Source organism: Balaenoptera physalus, assembly GCF_965194825.1.
Source record: "Balaenoptera physalus genome assembly, chromosome: 1".
Classification (NCBI taxonomy): domain Eukaryota; kingdom Metazoa; phylum Chordata; class Mammalia; order Artiodactyla; family Balaenopteridae; genus Balaenoptera; species Balaenoptera physalus.
Genome location: NC_138882.1, coordinates 121,751,317 through 121,772,177, shown reverse-complemented (window position 1 = coordinate 121,772,177; position 20,861 = coordinate 121,751,317). Strand labels below are relative to the sequence as shown.

General features: G+C 39.9%; 1 protein-coding gene across 3 annotated transcripts in view; it reads left to right on the top strand.

Moving 5' to 3' along the window:
* Positions 1-20,861, top strand: part of DNAI3 (dynein axonemal intermediate chain 3) — a 101,042-nt gene that overhangs the window by 19,695 nt on the left and 60,486 nt on the right. For all 3 annotated transcript variants that reach the window (XM_082410090.1, XM_082410089.1, XM_082410091.1), the window contains 6 exons: positions 1,167-1,244; positions 1,650-1,688; positions 13,627-13,808; positions 14,397-14,501; positions 17,081-17,230; positions 18,283-18,482. In XM_082410090.1, the coding sequence (XP_082266216.1) occupies positions 1,181-1,244; positions 1,650-1,688; positions 13,627-13,808; positions 14,397-14,501; positions 17,081-17,230; positions 18,283-18,482 (740 nt within the window). In that variant the 5' untranslated portion in view covers positions 1,167-1,180. The remainder of the gene's footprint in view (positions 1-1,166; positions 1,245-1,649; positions 1,689-13,626; positions 13,809-14,396; positions 14,502-17,080; positions 17,231-18,282; positions 18,483-20,861) is intronic.

Here is a 20,861-nt window from a genome sequence, read left to right as displayed (position 1 = left end):
TGTTATACATAGTGAAGTAAGTCAGAAAGAGAAAACAAATATATTAACACATATATGTGGAATCTAGAAAAATGATACAGATGAACCAATTTGCAGAGCAGGAACAGAGATGCAGGCATAGAAAATGAATGGGTGGACACAGAGGAGGGAGGGGGAGTGGGATGAATTGGGAGATTAGGATTGACATAAATATACTACCATGTGTAAAATACATAGCTAGTGGGAACCTGCTGTATAGCACAGGGAGGTCAGCTTGGTTCCCTGTGGTGATCTAGATGGGTGGGTTGGGGGGTGGGGGGTAGGAGGGAGGTCCAAGAGGGAGGGGATATATGTATACATATAGTTGATTCACTTCATTGTACAGCAGAATACATATAGTTGATTCACTTCATGTACAGCAGAAACTAACACAACATTGTAAAACAACCATACCCCAATAAAAAAAAAAGTATATTGAAAAAGAGTAGAGTCTGTTTTTAAACCCTGCTGGTCGGACTCCTGAAATCACACTCTTAATCATTTAACAAGATGGGACACAGGTGATCATTGAGGAGATGACAAGGATTTAGTGTCACAGCAGTGATCTTGGCCATACTATGTCCTGTCAGAATTGATGAGTAATTCCATAGCAAACCTTTGGAGGTATTCTCTGACAGTGCAAATAAGGACACAGTGGTTACATGTACATATACTAGGACAAAAGTACTATTTAAATTATGTTATTTAAAAATTATGTATATGTGCACATTGTGAGTCTGTGTCTGCCCATGGACTTTAAGCCTGTGTTTTTAGCTGGGGCACCTGCCAGGGAGCTGGGCACAGGGCAGCACAAAACAGCTCCCTGGAATGGAAACAGGAGCAGGAGGCAGGGGATCCCGTGTCCTCTCTTGTGGTTCCGTGGCAGGGCCTGTGGTGGAAACCTTGAAGTGTTGGCAGGTCACCTCCTTGTGCTTCAGTTGAATGGCTCTGCTGGAATGGCAAGATCTCATTAGGAAGACTGTTGCTGCAATAAACCTGTGGTCACAGAACACCCATTCTGTGAAAATACATGTTGATTTAGCTGAGGGAAAAACTTAGAAAACATATTCTTATGTTTACTAAATGATAATGCTTACTATTTGAAACTGTAAACCAGAATTTACTAATGATTTTCTCTCTTTATGCAGCCTAAGTTAGAGCCATGGCTCCAAAACGTCAAAAACAAAAGAGCTCAAAACGTGGCAAAACTAAAATAACATTACCTGGTAGGACTGTTTTTTCATTAATGGGATTTTTATGGATTTAGTATTCGTACATATATTAGCAGCCAAAACGATCATGGTTTTATGTCTCAAATAAATGTTTTTGCTGTCATAAAGTCAAACACAAGGGAATTCAAAACACGGGGATTTATTATTATTTTTATTCATTTCATTACAATATCAATTAAATGTCATATAATAAATGTCATAGCAAATATATCACTAGGAGATAATTCTGTAAGAAAGACAATTATTCAGTTTCTATTTAATTATTCATAAAATAGCTTAAATCTTCACTGTGTATTTGCCTTATGTTTTGTGTTTTAAGCCTTGGTAGAATATTGTAGTAAACTAAGATACATATTTGACTCAAAAATGTAAATTTGACATCATTTTATTATATTCTAGTTAGTGAAGAAGCAGAACCTGTGAATATGGAGAGCATGGGTAAGTGGAAATACAATTTAAAATTTACGTCCCCAGTTCTACAAGAATTTAATATGCAATAAGCAAGTGAGAATATTACAGATTGAAATGATTGATCAAAATGTGCATGGACTAAAGTTACATCATGTCATTTGGAATATAAAATAAAATTTTTAAAGAAAAAATAAAAAGTAAGAGTGGAAGAGAGAATTTCAAACTGAGAAATAGACTTTGACCAAGAAGTCCCTTAAAAATCCAACATTGTATGATTATTGAGAGACCTTTTATAACTGTAAAGTGTTTTGTCTGCAAGTCATTACTTTTATTATAATAGTATTTTTCAAACTCTGATCATGGGCAATATTTATCTGTACGCTACGGTGGGGTTCCGCTATTTCAAGGAAAGAGGCTGATTTTTAAGCAAATAAACTAGAACTTAAACAACCGAACTAATATGGTTCCTACTTTTAGAGGCTAAATAATCTTATTCCAACAACTTTTATTTTTGTTGTTGTTGTTGAAACTTTTTCTCAGAGTTGCATTAGATGATGCACTTCATGTTTAGAAACAGAGGGGAAACAGTGAAGGTGGGGAGGAGGAATCTCTAAAAGCCTTGCTGGTCATTGTAAAGATTTTGGCTTTTAGGATGGGGAGATGTTGGCGGTATTTAAGCAGAGAGGTAACATGATCTGACTTATGTTTTTTTTTTTTAACATCTTTATTGGAGTATAATTGCTTTACAATGGTGTGTTAGTTTCTGCTTTATAACAGAGTGAATCAGTTATACATATACATATATCCCCATATCCCCTCCCTCTTGCGTCTCCCTCCCTCCCACCCTCCCTATCCCACCCCTCTAGGTGGTCACAAAGCACCGAGCTGATCTCCCTGTGCTATGCGGCTGCTTCCCACTAGCTATCTATTTTACGTTTGGTAGTGTATATATGTCTATGCCACTCTCTCATTTTGTCCCAGCGTACCCTTCCCCCTCCCCGTATCCTCAAGTCCATTCTCTAGTAGGCCTGTGTCTTTATTCCCGTCTTGCCCCTAGGTTCTTCGTGACCTTTTTTTTTTAGATTCCATATATATGTGTTAGCATATGGTATTTGTTTTTCTCTTTCTGACTTACTTCACTCTGTATGACAGACTCTACGTCCATCCACCTCACTAAAAATAACTCAATTTCGTTTCTTTTTATGGCTGAGTAATATTCCATTGTATATATGTGCCACATCTTCTTTATCCATTCATCTGTCGATGGGCATTTAGGTTGCTTCCATGTCCTGGCTACTGCAAATAGAGCTGCAATGAATATTGTGGTACATGAATCTTTTTGAATTATGGTTTTCTCAGGGTATACGCCCAGTAGTGGGATTGCTGGGTCATATGGTAGTTCTATTTTTAGTTTTTTAAGGAACCTCCATACTGTTCTCCATAGTGGCTGTATCAATTTACATTCCCACCAACAGTGCAAGAGGGTTCCCTTTCCTAAGAGGGTTCCCTTTCCTCCACAACCTCTCCAGTGTTTATTGTTTCTAGAGTTTTTGATGATGGCCATTCTGACCGGTGTGAGGTGATACCTCATTGCAGTTTTGATTTGCATTTCTCTAATGATCAGTGATGTTGAGCATGCTTTCACCTGTTTGTTGGCAATCTGTATATCTTCCTTGGAGAAATGTCTACTTAGGTCTTCTGCCCATTTTTGGATTGGGTTGTTTGTTTTTTTGATGTTGAGCTGCATGAGCTGCCTGTAAATTTTGGAGATTAATCCTTTGTCAGTTGCTTCATTTGCAAATATTTTCTCCCATTCTGAGGGCTGTCTTTTTGTCTTATTTATGGTTTCCTTTGCTGTGCAAAAGCTTTTAAGTTTCATTAGGTCCCATTTGTTTATTTTTGTTTTTATTTCCATTTCTCTAGGAGGTGGGTCAAAAAGGATCTTGCTGTGATTTATGTCATAGAGTGTTCTGCCTGTGTTTTCCTCTAAGAGTTTTATAGTGTCTGGCTTTACATTTAGGTCTTTAATCCATTTTGAGTTTATTTTTGTGTATGGTGTTAGGGAGTGTTCTAATTTCATTCTTTTACATGTAGCTGTCCAGTTTTCCCAGCACCACTTATTGAAGAGGCTGTCTTTTCTCCACTGTATATATTCCTGCCTCCTTTATCAAAGATAAGGTGACCATATATGCTTGGGTTTATCTCTGGGCTTTCTATCCTGTTCCATTGATCTATATTTCTGTTTCTGTGCCAGTACCATACTGTCTTGATTGCTGTAGCTTTGTAGTATAGTCCGAAGTCAGGGAGCCTGATTCCTCCAGCTCCGTTTTTCTTTCTCAAGTTTGCTTTGGCTATTTGGGATCCTTTGTGTTTCCATACAAACTGTGAAATTTTTTGTTCTAGTTCTGTGAAAAATGCCAGTGGTAGTTTGATAGGGATTACATTGAATCTGTAGATTGCTTTGGGTAGTATAGTCATTTGCACAATGTTGATTCTTCCAATCCAAGAACATGGTATATCTCTCCATCTATTTGTATCATCTTTAATTTCTTTCAAGGATCTCATTCAGATTTGACGGAGAAATTAAAACCTTTACAGACAAGCAAAAGCTAAGAGAATTCAGCACCACCAAACCAGCTTTACAACAAATGCTAAAGGAACTTCTCTAGGCAAGAAACACAAGAGAAGGAAAAGACCTACAATAACAAACCCAAAACAACTAAGAAAATGGTAATAGAAACATACATATCGATAATTACCTTAGATGTAAATGGATTAAACGCTCCAACCAAAAGACATAGACTGGTTGAATGGATACATAAACAAGACCCATATATATGCTGTCTACAAGAGACCCACTTCAGACCTAGGGACACACACAGACTGAAACTGAGGGGATGGAAAAAGGTACTCCATGCAAATGGAAATCAAAAGAAAGCTGGAGTAGCAATTCTCATGTCAGACAAAATAGACTTTAAAACAAAGACTATTCCTAGAGACAAAGAAGGACACTACATAATGATCAAGGGATCAATCCAAGAAGAAGATATAACAATTATAAATATTTATGCACCCAACATAGGAGCACCTCAATACATAAGGCAAATACTAACAGCCATAAAAGGGGAAATCGACAGTAACAATCATAGTAGGGGCCTTTAACACCCCACTTTCACCAATGGACAGATCATCGAAAATGAAAATAAATCAGGAAACACAAGCTTTAAATGATACATTAAACAAGATGGACTTAATTTATATTTATAGGACATTCCATCCAAAAACAACTGACATGTTTTTAAAGGGCCACCCTGGCTACTCTTTTGGGAATTGCAGGGGCAGAGACTAGTTAGGAAGCTATTGCAACAATCTAGGAAAGAGATGATGGTGGCCAGGCCAAGGGAGCAAAGGGGTTGCAGGTGTGGAGTGTGAAGGCAGGGAGGTGGTAGGAGGATGTTAGCTCACAGTAAATGGCATTGGAGCCAGGTGTGCTGCCCAACAAATGTTTATTGAATTAATGAATGCACCACCCAGAAACTTGGGAGTTATCTTTGACTCCTTTCTCCCTGTCAACACCTCCTCACTTGCATCTAAACCATACCAAGTCCTGTCAATTCCACATCTAAAATATATCTCAAACCCATTCAATTCACATAATCTCCACATCTGCAACCTTAGCCTCCACATCCCTCATTTAGATTAGATCCTTAACCCCTAACCGGTATCCCTGCTTCCACTCAGCCTCCTTCAATGCATTCTGCACACAGAAACCCTTCTGACTTGGCTCTTTCCTGCTTAAACTCTCCCATGGCTTTTCTTTGTCCTTATAGTGGTCCTGGCTCCACCTTCCTCTCTGACCTTGTCTCTCTGTCCTTCACCTCCATCTACAGCTCATCAGCCTTACTTAGCACAAAACATACTGAATTTGTTCCTGCTTCAGGACCTTTGCTCTTGCTGTTCCCAATGCCTGGATAAGCCTTCCATGCAACTACCTCCTTCTCATCATTCAGATCCAGACTCCAATCTAATCCCTGCAAGAGGCCTTCCTTGAAGGCCTCTCTTTCACCTAGTACCCTATTTTATTGCCTTCATAGAACTTATCATAATTCTTAAGTTAAAGTACAGTCAATTCTCATTATTCATGGAAGTTCTATACAGTTGCTGCAAACGCTGAATTAGCAGATACTGAACCATTGCTCCTAGGGAAAACACAGGATTAGGTTCCTCCAAGCCTCTGGTCACAACATTTCATTAACCAATTAATACATAACCTTGTTTTATGTGTGTTTCTCTTTAAAGACGACTTATTTAATATATATTGCTGATTCATTAACATTGAACTCACAGCCAACAGCACTATAATTCATGCCTGACTGATGCTTATCTAATACACATGTGTTCTTGTAAAACATATCACAGCCTTCTTGCACTTAGGAACACTAGACAGCACTTTACCAGTAAGCTTGGGGACCATTTTAAATAGGCAAATCACCAATACAAAGCACAAAAATGTGAAAAATGTGGTACTACATAGACAGTGGAAGGACACTGTTTGCAGTATGAGAGCACATGGAAGATGGTAGAGCGTCATCTTGTTTGACCTTACCTGGCAATGTGCACATCAGGCAATTCACATTTTTTGTCACTTTAAGCATGCCCACTAATGAACGTGAAAGTGCCACAACTATTGATCTTGGGATTACAAATGCATTTTAGCAAGTGAATTTACAAATATAAAATTTATGAATGAGGATGGAGCATATTTATTTGTTTATGCATTTATAACACCTACCTATTTATATACATACCCACCCATGCTGGCCCTCCCTTGTGTGCGCTCTCTCTCTCTCTCTCTCTTTTTCTCTCTCTCTTTCTTTCACACACACAAGCTTCAGGGGAACAGAAACTCTTTCACCCCTCTACCCCAATGCCTATCTTGGTACAGAATAAGCATTCAATAAATATTTGTTGATTGATTGATTGAATAAATTGCTTTCCCTGTTCTTCTTGTTTAGACAGACCACCAACACTACCACCCTCCTTAGTTCTATGTTCTATCTCTCACCCTGTTTTCTCCTAGATAGCACTTGTCACCATTTGTCCTTATGTATTTCTGAGTGTATTTATCTATGTAATGTCCGTCTCCCCCTCTAGATTGTATACCCTGGCACTAGCACCATGCTTTACACGTAGTAGCTGCATAGTAAATATTTCCTGACTAAGTAATTAACTGGTAAGCAAATCCATGGACCTGAGAATGGGGCATGGTGGAGAGGTTTCAGCTGAAAGTAAATGGACTGAAAAATAGATATGAGTATGTTTCTTTAAGGAGAAAAAAAAAGAAAAAGAAATCTCAGCACTTTGTAGTGAGACTTGAGGGTAGGTTTTGACTTAGAATCCCCTTATTTTACAGCCTCTCTCTCTACCCTCAGACTCCCCTCAGGCAACACCAGGACCCTCTGACTTCCTTGCTGTGGGGTCCTGACATTGTCAGCTGTCACTCAGGACTCGTGGCTGTCATGCTGCAGGGGACTAGGTTTCCCTTTCCTACCAAGGAACCAAGGGAGCAATAGACTAGCTAAAAACTGCCTCCTAATTAAGGCAACGTCTGGAGGTTTCTAGAGAAGAGGTATGATTTTTACATGTAGTTAACATTTATGGAGCAACAGCTTTCTGCCAGGCATACCCCTCTCATCCCTTTAGCTCTAGGAAGTAACATTACTGTAGCCATTACAAGATGGAGGTGCTGTGACTCCCAAAAGTTAAATAATTTACCCAAATTATAAGTCACACTTTAATACAGGTTAGAGTATCTGTGGTGTGTATTAATGGTCTATTGCTGCTATAACAAATTACCACAAATTTATTATCATACAATTTTAGAAATCAGGAGTCTGAAATTACTTTCACTGGGGTAAAGTCAAGGTGTTGGCAGTGCTGGTTCCTTCTGGAGGCTCTGAAGGGATAATCTGTTTTTTTACCTTTTTCACCTAATGGCTCCCTGTGTTCATTGACTCTTGGCCCCTTCCTCTGTCTTCAAAGCCAGCAGCATAGCATCTTCTAATCTTTCTCTGGCGTAGACCTCTGCCTCCCTGTCACATGTCCTTCCTTGGCATTGACCCTCCTGCCTTCCTCTTATAAGGACCCTTGTGATTACATTGGACCCACCTCAGGAGCCCAGTAATCTTTCCGTCTCAAGATCCTGAACTTAATCACACCTGCAAGTCCCTTTTGGCATGTAAGGCAACATATTCACAGGTTTCAGAAATTAGGACATGGATATCTCTGGGGGGACATTATTCTGTTTACCACAAGTGATTAATAGCACAGTTTTTGGAATTAAACAGATGTGGTTTGAATCATAATTCTGCCACTTAATGACTGTGTGGCCACAAACAACTTCACCTCTCTGGGCCTCTGCTTCCTCATCTGAAGAATGAGGCAGTGATACCTACCTCATGAGCTTGTTGCAGAAGTTAAATTAGGTAGTACATGCACATTTCCTTACAGAGGACTGTCTCAAAGAAGGTTTGCATTTTACTGTTGTTACTATAAAAACAAAATACTATAAAGATAGAGAAATAGGGAATTCCCTGGCGGTCCAGTGGTTAGGACTCCGCACTTTCACTGCCAAGGGCCCTTGTTCATTCCCTGGTCAGGGAACTAAGATCCCACAAGCTGCACGGCGCGGCCAAAAAAAAAGATAGAGAAATAGATCAGTGAATGAGAATAAGGAGTCCAAAACTATATTCACATATATATATGGTCGATTGATTTTCAACAAAAGTAAGTACAAAGGCAGTTCAGTGGAGAAGAGATAGTCTTTTCAACAAATGATGCTGGAACGGTTGGATATTTACATGCAAAAAAGTGAACCTCAGTCCATATTGCACATCGTATACAAAAATTATCTCAAAATGGATCATAGACCTAAATATAAAACCAAATATTATAAAACTTCTAGAAGAAAACATAGGAGAAAAATCTTTGTGACCTTGGATTAGCAAAGATTTCCAATATACAACACCCCAAACTGTAACTCTTAAGAAATCTTTGCCTAATTGATTTTTCTTTTATGAAGTACTAGTCAGAAATATAAAGGAATGAGCTACTGCTACGTGCAGCAACATGAGTGAGTCTCAAAATAATTGTGCTGAGCAAAAGAAGACAAACAAACAAAAAGTATATGTTGTGCAATTTTTAAGGAAATGTGCATGGACTGCCTAATTTAACTTCTGCAACAAGCTCATGAGGTAGGTATCACTACCTCATTCCTCAGATGAGGAAGCAGATGCCCAGAGAGGTGAGTTTTATAACTATTCCATAAAAAACAAACTACTAATCTATAGTAATAGAAAGCAGAGCAGTGGTTGCCTGGGAGTGAGGAGGGGTGCTGGGAGAAGTGGCAGGAGGAAACTTTTGGGGATTATGGATGTGTTCTTTATCTCCATTGTGATGATGGTTTCATGGGTAAAGGCATATGTTTATCAAATTGTACACTTTAAATATATACAGTTTATTATTTATCAATTATATCTCAATAAAACTGTGTTTTTTTTTAAGTAAACAACAACCAAAATGCTAAAAAAATGATATGGATGAAATGCATGGGGCTTATTTACATACTCTGTTTCAATATGCAGGACAACTGATGTGTGACCTATGATTTGTATTGCACTGGCCTCTTCCTTGTGCACACAGCAAGATTCCGAGCTAGTTAGTTATGTGGAACTTGAGTCTGTCTTTGGCTCCTGCTCTACCAGGCTACTAGGTGAATAACTGCCATTCACTGCATCCTGTACAGTGTATCTCTCTTACCTCCCTGACTATCTGTGAAGGAGGAAGAGGACCATCTCCTGTGCTCTGCTGTGTTCACACTTTTGAGAGAAAGTATGGCCTGCTAGTTACAATGAAGGGACCTTGGTTTGGATCCTAGCTCCCCTATTTCTAACTCCCAGCCCCCAACCTTGGATACCTTACTTGGACTCTGTTTTCTCAGCTAAAAAATGGAGACAATTATAGGAGCGGCCTCTGAATGTTGTTATGAGAGTAAATGAATTAATAATCCATGTAATGTGCTTAGAATAGTGTCTGGCAGTAGGTGCTTCACAGAAGCTACTATAATTAACATGCTGTTATTTACTCACGCTGTTATTCACTCACTGCACTGGCCAGGCCCCCTATCCAGTAGGTCTTGCCCTCATGGCAGGCACTCCTGACCTTTGTAAGCAGGAGGCCCTGCAGCCCTTCTCCTCTGCTCCAACATCTTTCTCACCCTCCTGGACCACTCTGCTGGAGGCACAACTGAGCCCAGAGCCCATCTCATCGCTAATCACCAGAGCCTCATTGTTATATACCTACAGTGCTGTCTTCAATGCAGGCCTCAAAGCCTAAATAACAACAATTCTTACACTGAATTTAGCCAGAGACCCTTGGGGTGGCCAGTAGTGTCAGGCCTTGCTCTGTTTAGTTTGGCCATTGTTCAGGTAGGGCACGGAGGTACTGGACTCTAGGAGTTCTGTGTAGTCTATTGGCTACTAGTTGCCTGCAGTTATTACTGATTCCCGACCCCAGCCAGAAACAGGCTACTACTACTGCTAACTTCTAGATAAAGGAACGTTAGATCCTCTATTAAAGTTGCCTTGAAAAAGCCCAAGTAGTGTAAAAGGATTATTTTTATGACAAATATCCAGCCAGTTGGATTTGCAGTATGTTTGGCGGGAGCAGGTGACATAGAACGCCATCTTTGTCAGTGTCCTTCCAGTTCCTTGGCGGGTAGGAAGCTTCCTGGTCTCTGTGAGCACGTCTGTTTATGAAGGGCAGCCGCCTCCGTTTCGGCTCCAGCTCCGTGTGGATCTCACAGTTCCACCTAGTGGTTTTCCAAGACAAAACGCCAAGGGCTCTCATGCATCGGACACTCTGCAAATTACGGCTGGCAGTATGATTTTAAAGGATAACTTGCATGTGAATCAAGTCAGCAGTTGTTTTGGGGCAGACCCCGAGGCTGTGGCTGCCCTGCGTCACCTCCGCCTCACCACCAACCAGGATCTGGGCCCTGAGGTCCCCCCCGAGGGCGTGCTGGGGGCCCTGCTCTGCGTGAAGCTCTGGAGACCCCCCCGCATCCCAGGCGCCAGCACACTGCTTCCTGTCATAAGCACCCCGGGATCCTGCGTGCCCTCTGGCCCTGGACCGTCCCATCCCTGACACCCGGACAGCTCCCTCAGGCGCGTGGAGAGCGGCTCATCCCGCCAGCCACAGTTGCTGCCGCCCTCTAACCCCAAGATCCCCACCCCTAACCCCACAATAAATATGATCTGAAGCAAACAAACAAACAACAACAACAACAAAAAACCAGTTGCCTTTGAGCATCCCCTACATGCAGGTGTTAGGGTTAGTATTTCAAGGGGAGATAAAAATGGGCAATTTGTCCCTAATTTACGAACCACTTGTATTCCAAATGTTTGTTTATTATGCCAACTGATTGCAATTTGGAATATATTTCCATACATAATCAGTGTTTATGCATAGAGTCACTAATAATCACCTGAATAATCGTATCATAGAGCTTCCAGGGCGAGGGGTCAATGTTTCTGTGGGAAAATAAGCTCAAAATTCCTACTTGAGAGGCTGCATGCACTTTTCCCCTCGATGACGCACCTGTTGAGCAGTGGGAGGGAGGATGTTGGGACATCCAGGTGTGGGGGGCCTGGAGAGGATGGGAGTGGGTTCTGGGGCCCCCGGAGCATAGAGTTGGGGGAGGGAGTTCTCGGGATAAATGCAGAACTGAACCTGCGGTGGTAGAAGCTGATGGTGATAAAAAGGATAAGAAAAATGAGAAGTAGAATTGAGAGAGAAGATTGAGGCAAAACGATACCTTGTCTTCTTCCATCCGCTGTCCCAGGGCTTGCTGCTGCTGCCCAGGACTGACCTGGGGTGAGGGGCAAAGGGACAGGAAGAACAGGAGTGGAAGCCTGTTGAACCTCCCCTCCCTCCTATTTTGAGGGCAATTCTGGGACTGGGGAGCCAGAGGAGGGAAGAGGGATTCCCTACCTCACCTTCCTCCCCAGTTCCAGCTTTACTAATACAGCCTAATTGGAAAGTCAGTAGCTTTAAAGTGTGAAGAACTAGGGCTTCCCTGGTGGCGCAGTGGTTAAGAATCCGCCTGGCAATGCAGGGAACACGGGTTCGAGCCCTGGTCCAGAATGATCCCACGTGCCGCGGAGCAACTAAGCTCATGCACCACAACTACTGAAGCCCGCTCGCCTAGAGCCCATGCTCCGCAGCAAGAGAAGCCACCACAATGAGAGGTCCACGCACCACAACGAAGAGTAGCCCCCACTTGCCACAACTAGAGAAAGCCTGTACGCAGCAACGAAGACCCAACGCAGGCAAAAATAAAATAAATTTACTTTTTAAAAGAAGTGTGAAGAACTGAATAACAAGTTTGACTGAAAAAGAGCCCTAGTGAGCAGAGGTACTTATCTAGGGTCAAGGGAAGGTTTCTTTAAAATGGGAGACCATTGAGCAAATCAGCAGGCTGAGAGCAAACAGCACAGAGGTAGGAAAGGTTGACGGGAGAGGAAGAGTTGATGGGCTGAGAAGGGTGGAGAGGGGCAGGCAGGTCTTCGAACTGGAGGGAAAGGCAGAAAGGCGCGGCCTGTGCTGATGAGCTGGTGGGCAGGGCTGCGGGACATCACAGGATTCTTTGCTGTACAGACACAGAATTTTCTCTGTGAGAAGAAGCAGGGTCACCTGGTGAGAGAGAGCAACAGGTGAAGGGGTGAGGGAGGAGGTGTCTTAGGAGAGCAATGCAGGTTTGATAGAGCCTAAAATGGTGATAATATCTTTGAACCAATAATTTCACTTTTAAAACCTATCCTGGGAAAATAATTTGAAAAAGAACAGTTACAGGTATATGTATAACTGAAAAAAAAATATGAACTGCTATTTTCAACTGTGATTCAGGCCATTTCTGTACATTCTCATCATATATAACTGTCTTCATTAGATCTTAAGTATTAGTTTTGAGAATTTGACCCTTGTCTTCTTTCAGATTTAAAATATAATGTTAAACCACACACAAAAAATTTTTTTTAAAACCTATCCTAAGAAAATAATTTGAAATGTGATAAAAGTTTATAAACTATATATTTGTTTGTAGAGTTATTTATAATCACTAGAAACAAATGAGAAAAAATATAATGCTTACCAACAACAGAACGGTTAAAAATTATGCTATAGAATTACATTAATTTAAAATGATGCATTAGAAAAATTATATAATGTCATAGTAAAATTCTAGTGACATAATGGTAAGTATGAAAGGCAGGATTTAGAATTTCATTTAAGATACTATATATGGAGTGACTGGAAGGAAATAGAGCAAACGATTAATAGAGGTTCTCTCTTGAGAGATAGAATTATGGGTAATTGTTATTTTCATCTTTTTATCTTTTTGACATTTAAAAAATTTTTTTTATTTTATATTGGAGTATAATTGATTTACAATGCTGTGTTAGTTTCAGGTGTACAGCAAAGTGATTCAGTTATACATATACATACATCTATTCTTTTTCAGATTTTTTCCCACTGAGGTTATTATAGAATACTGAGTACAGTTCCCTGTGCTATACAGTAGGTCCTTGTTGATTATCTATTTTAAGTATAGTAGTGTGTATATGTCAATTCCAAACTCCCAGTTTATCCCTCCCTGCCGCCACATTTCCCCTTTTGTAACCATAAGTTTGTTTTCTAAGTCTGTGAGTCTGTTTCTGTTTTGTAAATAAGTTCATTTGTTGACATTTTTTATAATGGATAAACTTACTTTAAAAATATGAACAATGATTTTAAAGTCTTTTAAAATTTTAACCAAGGCAATTATTTAAAGCAAACAATTGCATGTTTCCTAGTGTTAATATTTTAAATGGTTATATTTAATGTCCAAATTCCACTTTGCCTTTCCCAGGTCATCCAGAAATTTATCCTTTAGTGTTAACTAACAAGACGCAGGAGATATTTAACTGCAGAATAGATGAAGATGTCACAGATGAACAGCCTTATAAACTTATCAAAAAAGAAGATATTTTTGCAGACTTTGAAAACAGAGCTGCAGTATCTGATTTCTACCCAGTCAAAAAAATTATTCAGGTAAGTACAGTATCCCTCTTTATTTTTCAGTCCTACCTCAAGAGGTTCCTGATACATAATCACAAAAGTTGGAGAGATTTCTGAGTTCAAATCTGGCATTTCCCATTACTTTGGGCAAATGCTAGCTTGCCCATGCCTCCTTGGGAATCCTTCTTGATGACCCTTTGTGAAAAGCAAACTCCTGTCTGTGACATTTTGTCTTATTCCACACCCAGAAAAGCTCATCCTTGCCCAATTTTAACTAGAAAGGGAACCTACACTTATTTTCCCATACTGCTTTAATTATTTAATTCACAATTTTAGTCCTGATTTGTCTGCAAACATGCTACAGAGCACAATACCAAATAAAAGGAATGCTTCCTTTTTTTCCTGTTAGAAATAAAATTGCATGGTAAATTTCCCTGGATGCATTGTGTTTTAAGAGCTTTTGTAAGTTAATAAAATAACTTTGCAATTTGGGGTTATTAACCATAGGTTTGCACTATGGTTATCTTCTATGATTGATTAAAGAAATATTAATTTTGTGTCGATATCTGAATAAATGGAATGACTACTGAACATTAACCTTCTTTGATTATATTTTTGTAGGAATATCCTGGAAATGAGCTTCTCCTTGTTTACGACAAAGACTTCAAATATGGACTTAACTTTTATCTTATTGGAACTGAAGAGGGCAAGGAAAACTATTTAAATGTAAGCACACCCTAAGCAATCTGTTGATTGTCAGAAAGAAGTGGTACCTCTGGGGGAACCCCAGACATGGTCATGATTATTCTTGTTCAGCTCTGATTCCCTGGGGCCTAGAGTAGGTGGGCTAAGGGTGAGCTAACTCAGACATCTCGGGGTAGCAGATACTCTACTTATTTGCCCTTCATTTACCCAGTGGGACTGGAAACAACAAATCTAGAGTACCACTGCTCTCGGCCATTCCTTGGCCCATATTCCTGCTTCTCCTCTTGCCATCACCATGACTTTGGGTAAGCTACTGAATCTCTCATCTGCAAAACAGTGGCACCAATAGGGCTGTTGTGAAGATTAAATGGGCTGATGCAGGTAAAGCCCTTTGTATAGTGCCTGGCACAAAGCTAAGTGCTCCATAAATTTTTGCTATGATTATTTAAAAGCAAAATTTTTAAAGGACAACTTGGTCATTGGGCAATTGAGGGGAACAGGGTGTCAAATATAAGCAGAAAATAAAAGAATGGTAGTTTCCAAGGAAAGGAAGTCAGCTCACCTTCGGGGTGTTGCGTTCAAAGTGGTCATGAAAGGCAACAGGTTTCTGACACTTGCCTTCCAGTCTGGCATCCTCATGGGGAGGTTTGGTCAAACTGAGGGAGACAGAGGGGTTTGTGTGGTTGTCCAATAAGCAAGAAAAATAAAGGAAAGCCATAGAATTTTAAAATATTGAACACTTTTTACATTTGAAATAATTTCTCAGTTAGCCTTAACATTTTCAGTTTTATTTTTATGATTGCTTTTTTCTGTGTTTTAATTTTTTTATTATGGTGAAATATTTCAAGTGTATAGAAAAGCACAGATGATAAAACAAATATCTCTACAGTCACCACTCAGAATTAACAAATGTTAATATTTTATCATATTTACTTCAAATTCTTTTGAAAGGAAATAAAATATAAGAGATAATGTTTCACTCCCTCTTATATCCTCCTTAATTCAATTTTTCTAACTCCTCTCTATAAGGAACTATTATTCTAAGGTTGTTATATAGTCTTCTGTCCATGGTTTCATACTGTTACCATGCATGTATGCTCCACAAATAATACATTTTATTGTTTTATTCATTTAAAATTTACATAAAATTATATTATACAACTTGTTTTGCAACTTTGTTTTCCACCAAATTGTAAAATTCTAGGATCTGTTCATGTTAATACATTTAGAATCATATACATGTAGATTGAGTTTGTTCATTGCAACTGTTTTATGAGATTTTACCTTCTGACTATACCACAGTGTATCAACCCTTTTCCCTATTGATATTCATTTGGTTGCCCATTTTTTCACTATTATGAATCAAGTAGCAGTGAACATCTATATATCTTTATCTGTATCTGTATCTATATCTTCATCTGTCTGTATATCTTCTTGTAGACATCCTGGTTTAAAAAACATTTGCTCTGTATAATTTAATGGATATCATATTTATTCATACATATAATCGTCTCATCAGAAAAACATTTCATTAAATCAGAGAAAATTAGCTTTGTATTTTATCAAGCTTTAGCATTCCATATTCTTAAAGGCATACAGTAAATGCTTTTTGCTTATCACACATCTTTTCCTTTTTTTCCTCTCCCCTCTTGATTCTTTCATCTTCTTTCTATATCCTTGATCTCTTTCTTTTTTGTCATTCTTCCTTTTTTTTTTGCACAGTTTCCTTCTCATAGTTGAAAAGCATGAACCAACAAAGAAGAAAAATAATAAGGAAGAGCTTAGTGAATTTATATAAAAGCAAAGTTTATTGCAAAATATACATGTGTAATATAACCTAAATTTGGTAATATGTATATATATTTTGCTGAATTTAGCTCTTTTTTTTTAATTGAAATATGGTTGATTTACAGTGCTGTGTTAGTTTCAGGTGTACAGCAACGTGAGTCAGTTTTATATACATATGTGTGTGTATATATATATATATATATATATATATATATATATTCTTTTTCAGATTCTTTTCACTTATAGGTTATTACAAAATACTGAGTAGAGTTCCCTGTGCTGTACAGTAGGTCCTTGTTGGTTATCTATTTTATATACATTAGTGTGTATATGTTAATCCCACCTCCTAATTTATTCCTCCCCCCCTTTCCCTTTGGTAACCATAGGTGTTTTTTCTGGTAATATATTTTATTTTACTTTATTTTTTAATATATTATTTTTTTTAATTTAATATTATTTATTTTATTTATTTATTTTTGGCTGCGTTGGGTCTTTATTGCTGCACGCGGGCTTTCTCTAGTTGCGATGAGCAAGGGCTACTCTTCGTTGCGGTGCGCAGGCTTCTCATTGCGGTGGCTTCTCTTGTTGCGGAGCATGGGCTCTAGGCGTGCGGGCTTCAGTTGTGGCTCACAGGCTCTAGAGCGCAGGCTCAGTAGTTGTGGCGCACAGGCTTAGTTGCTCCACGGCATGTGGGATCTTCCCAGCCCAGGGCTCGAACCTGTGTCCCCTGCATTGGCAGGCGGATTCTTCACCACTGCGCCACCAGGGAAGCCCTGGTAATATATTTTAGAATCCTATTTATTTTACTGCAGCCTCCAGAAGTTCCAGAAGAACAAGAAGAATATAAAGAGCATATTCCTGAAGATATATATATTTATAAGCCACCTATCTGTAAACCATGGGTTTCTTTGGGCAGTGAAAAAGAAATTGAGGAAGAATCGGTTAAAGAATCCACAAAAGAGGTCAGCAGCTTGAATATGATGTCTAACCATCACCTCCCTATAGCTGAGCAACACGTATCCCCGAGGGATCAGTGTGGTTTGCTGGGTTTGCTGCGGGGATATGGCTTTTTTTGATAGAAGAATGGTCACTGTCTTGGGGGTGTTATGGGCTGGACTGTGTCTCCCTCCAAAAGATAAGCTGAAGTCCTAAACCCCAGTACCTCAGAAAGGAAATAAGGGGAGTTTTATCCAATACGGCAGGCGTCGTTATAAGAAGACGCTCTTGTGAAAACATAGAGACACAGGGAGAACACCATGGAAGACGGAGGCACAAATTGGAGTGATGTATCACAAGCCAAGCAACACCTAGGATTGCTGGCTGTCACATCAGAAGCTGGGAGCAGGCAGGGAACAGATTCCGCCTCAGAAGGAACCAAACCTCCAACTCCTTAGTTCAGACTTCCAGCCTCCACAACCAAGAGAGAATAAATTCCTGTTGTTTTAAGCTAACCTAGTCTGTGGTATGTGGGTACAGCAGCCCTAGGAAACTAACCAAGTGGCATTCCCAGACCACCCCCTGAGAGGAGCAATCGTGTGCAAGTGATTTGTTATGAAAGGGCCCCATAAGAGAATAGGAAAGCAGCAGGACCGAGACAGAAGCCCTGCAAGGGTGCACTCTCAGACAAAATTCTGGCAGAGTGAAGGCTTCAGCCTCTGTGCTCTAGCCTATGAGCTAGGTAAATTATACCTCAGAGCTGTCCCAAACAGAAGCAAAAGAGATGGGCTTACATATGTCTCCCACCAGTCCATTGCTGGCCTGGATATAAACTGCCAGTCACTTCTGTTCTTTGTACCTTCAGGCAAAGTGGTCCTGGTAGCTCTAGAGCATCCTCCACAGAATAGCTGTAGGTAGCTGGTGGCTGTGGGAACAAAGAGCAAAGGGACCTGGAAAGGTGCACAGAAAGTACACAAAGGGGTCCAAGAGGATGTGGGCAGAGCACCAGTGTTGTCGGCCACACATCATTTTTCTCCAAAGACTCGATTGTTTCCTGTACTGCTTACATGTGTTGCAGATTACATATATGATTTCTCGAAAACGAAGTGAATTTGGTGCCCCAGTTAAGTTCAGTGACCAGAATGCTTCCAGCGTAAAAGATGCCTATATTGAATGTACAGCCTACCCAGATAAAAATTTTACCCTTAAGCAACTTGAGAGAGATGTTGGCATGCAAGTAGTCCCCAAAATCAAGGACACAAGTACTCAGACAAGATGGTAAGTATGCGATGAATTTATATGTATTTTCAAAGGCAGTTATGGTAAAATCCAGCAACATCCATGATTACATTGAGAGATCTGTATAATAGAAACGCATTGACAGTGATGCCAGATCTCCACAGAGTAATTCAGCTCGAGAAGATCTAATTATAAGCAACAATGCCTTTTAACAATCTTACTAGGAAAATGAAATACAAGTATATAAGACTGTAAAGATTATGAAGTGGGAAAATGAGCAATGCTGTTAATAACTATAGTACTGCTCTCAGAGAAGGGGACCTGGTCATCTCATCTGAAATATTACCATCACCTTCTAACTTGTCTATTCTACTGCCTAAGTGATCATTCTTACGAATCAAATCAGATTGTTTTACTTCACTACTGCCCAAATCTCTTCCATGTCTCCCCATCTCATCCAGAGCCGTTAGGATGACATGTAAGGTCCCCCTTCCTTCATGACAAGGCACTGTCTGCCTGTCCAGCCCTGTTCCCAAACAAGCCCTCTGTGCTCTAGCCTATGAGCTACTTCCAGCTCCCAGAATACCTGCTCTTCCACATTTTCCTGCCTTTGCCCTTGCTATTCCTCTGCATAAAATGCCCTTCATTACCTTATCCACCCCTCCTCATCCTTTAAGTCCCAGTTCAGTACCCCCTCCTCTGTGACTTCCTGGAAACTCCAGGTAGGGCTGATCACTCTCTCCTCTGGGTTGCCACTAGAGCTTAGAGGTATCTTTATTGTGGCACTGATGACCCATATTGTATTCATCTGCTCACCTGTCTGCCTTAGATCCCGAGCACTTTGAGGCTACAAATGATTAATTAAATTTGTAATTTAATTAAAATTTATCCAGTGAATGAATTGATGTAAAATTGATTGCTGAGGGAATGCTTTGGGGACTTGAGCTCGGCTTTGAATGTTGTATAAATCTGAAGACATATTTAGCTAATCTATGCATATTTTTTAGGATTAAAAAAAGTTATTTTGAAATAATTTTAGATCTATAAAAGATAGCTACAAATGTTGAATATGACTTGGAGACATAGAGAAAGGGAAAACATCCCAGATTTTTTTAAATGACCTGAACATCTAGGGGGTGGGATGAACAGGGTCTGCATGGGACCACAAGGAGACCAGCCTGGGTAGCGTGGAGGGAGCAGCAGAGACAAGCAGATTCTCTGTGGCAGACGATAGGGAATTTTGGCAAGGTTTGAAGCAAGGGAGAGGCAAGATTAAAGCTATTAAAGTAAGATGAGCCAGGCAGTATGTATTGGAATGAATGCAGAGGGGAAAAAAAAACCCTGGAGTTGAGGAGATTGGCCAAATGGGAATCTACTGTAATTAAACCAGGTAAAGTAAGGTGGTGTCAGCAAACCAAGAAGAGAGGGTGGAGAGGAGACATGTATAAATACAAAATGCTGTAACTCCCATCATTAAAGCCAACAAACAAAAAACTGTTTCAACCTTTCTGGCTATTAGCTACTTTCTCTGCTTTTTTTTCCTTTTTCTTTTTTTTTTTTTTTAACAACAACACTCCTCACAGCAGTTTTCCACATTCTCTAGTTGCACCTTCTCTTCCATTCTGCCTTGAGCCCACTCTAGTCTTAACAAGGTCACCAAAGACCTGCAGTGGTCTGATTGCCTAATCCCATTTTCAGACACCCTCTTTCTCCACTTCTCAGCAGTATTTAACATGGTTGACTATCTCTCCTTCTTGGCTTATGGACAATACTCAGTGTACCCGTCCTAACTCACTGGCAGCTCCTTCTCAGTCTCTTTTACTGGATCCTTCTCCTTCCAATTTCTAAATATTAAAGGACCCCAAAGCTAACTCCTTTTGATGTTTTCTCTAACTGTGCGTAATCCCTGGGTGAATTTATTCATTCCTGTGGTGTTACCTATTATCTGTTTGCCGGTGGCTCCCGAATCTATACCTTCAACCTCAATCTCTCCCCTGAACCCTACACTCATTTATTCATCTGCTTCCTTAAGTATCTAATAGGTGTCTCAAAGTTAACATGCCCAACAACAAACTTTTGATTTTCTATTTTCAAACCTGAAACTCCCTGAATCTTCCTCATCTCAGTAAATGGCACTGATCTTCTTGTAATTACTCAGACCCCAAACCTTGAATTTTCTTGGGTCTATCTTCAAAACATATTCACTGCTATCACCTTGGATCAAGCCATGATCATCTCTTGCCTGGATTACTGGAATGCACCCTAACTGGGCTTTCTCCATCCGTCCTTTCCCTCCTACATTCTGTTCTTCATAGAAGAGCCAGACTAATCCTGTTAAAATGCAAGTCATATCATGTCCCTGACAAAAACCCTCCTATGGCTTCCCATCCTGAAGGAACCTACAAGGCTTCATGTGAT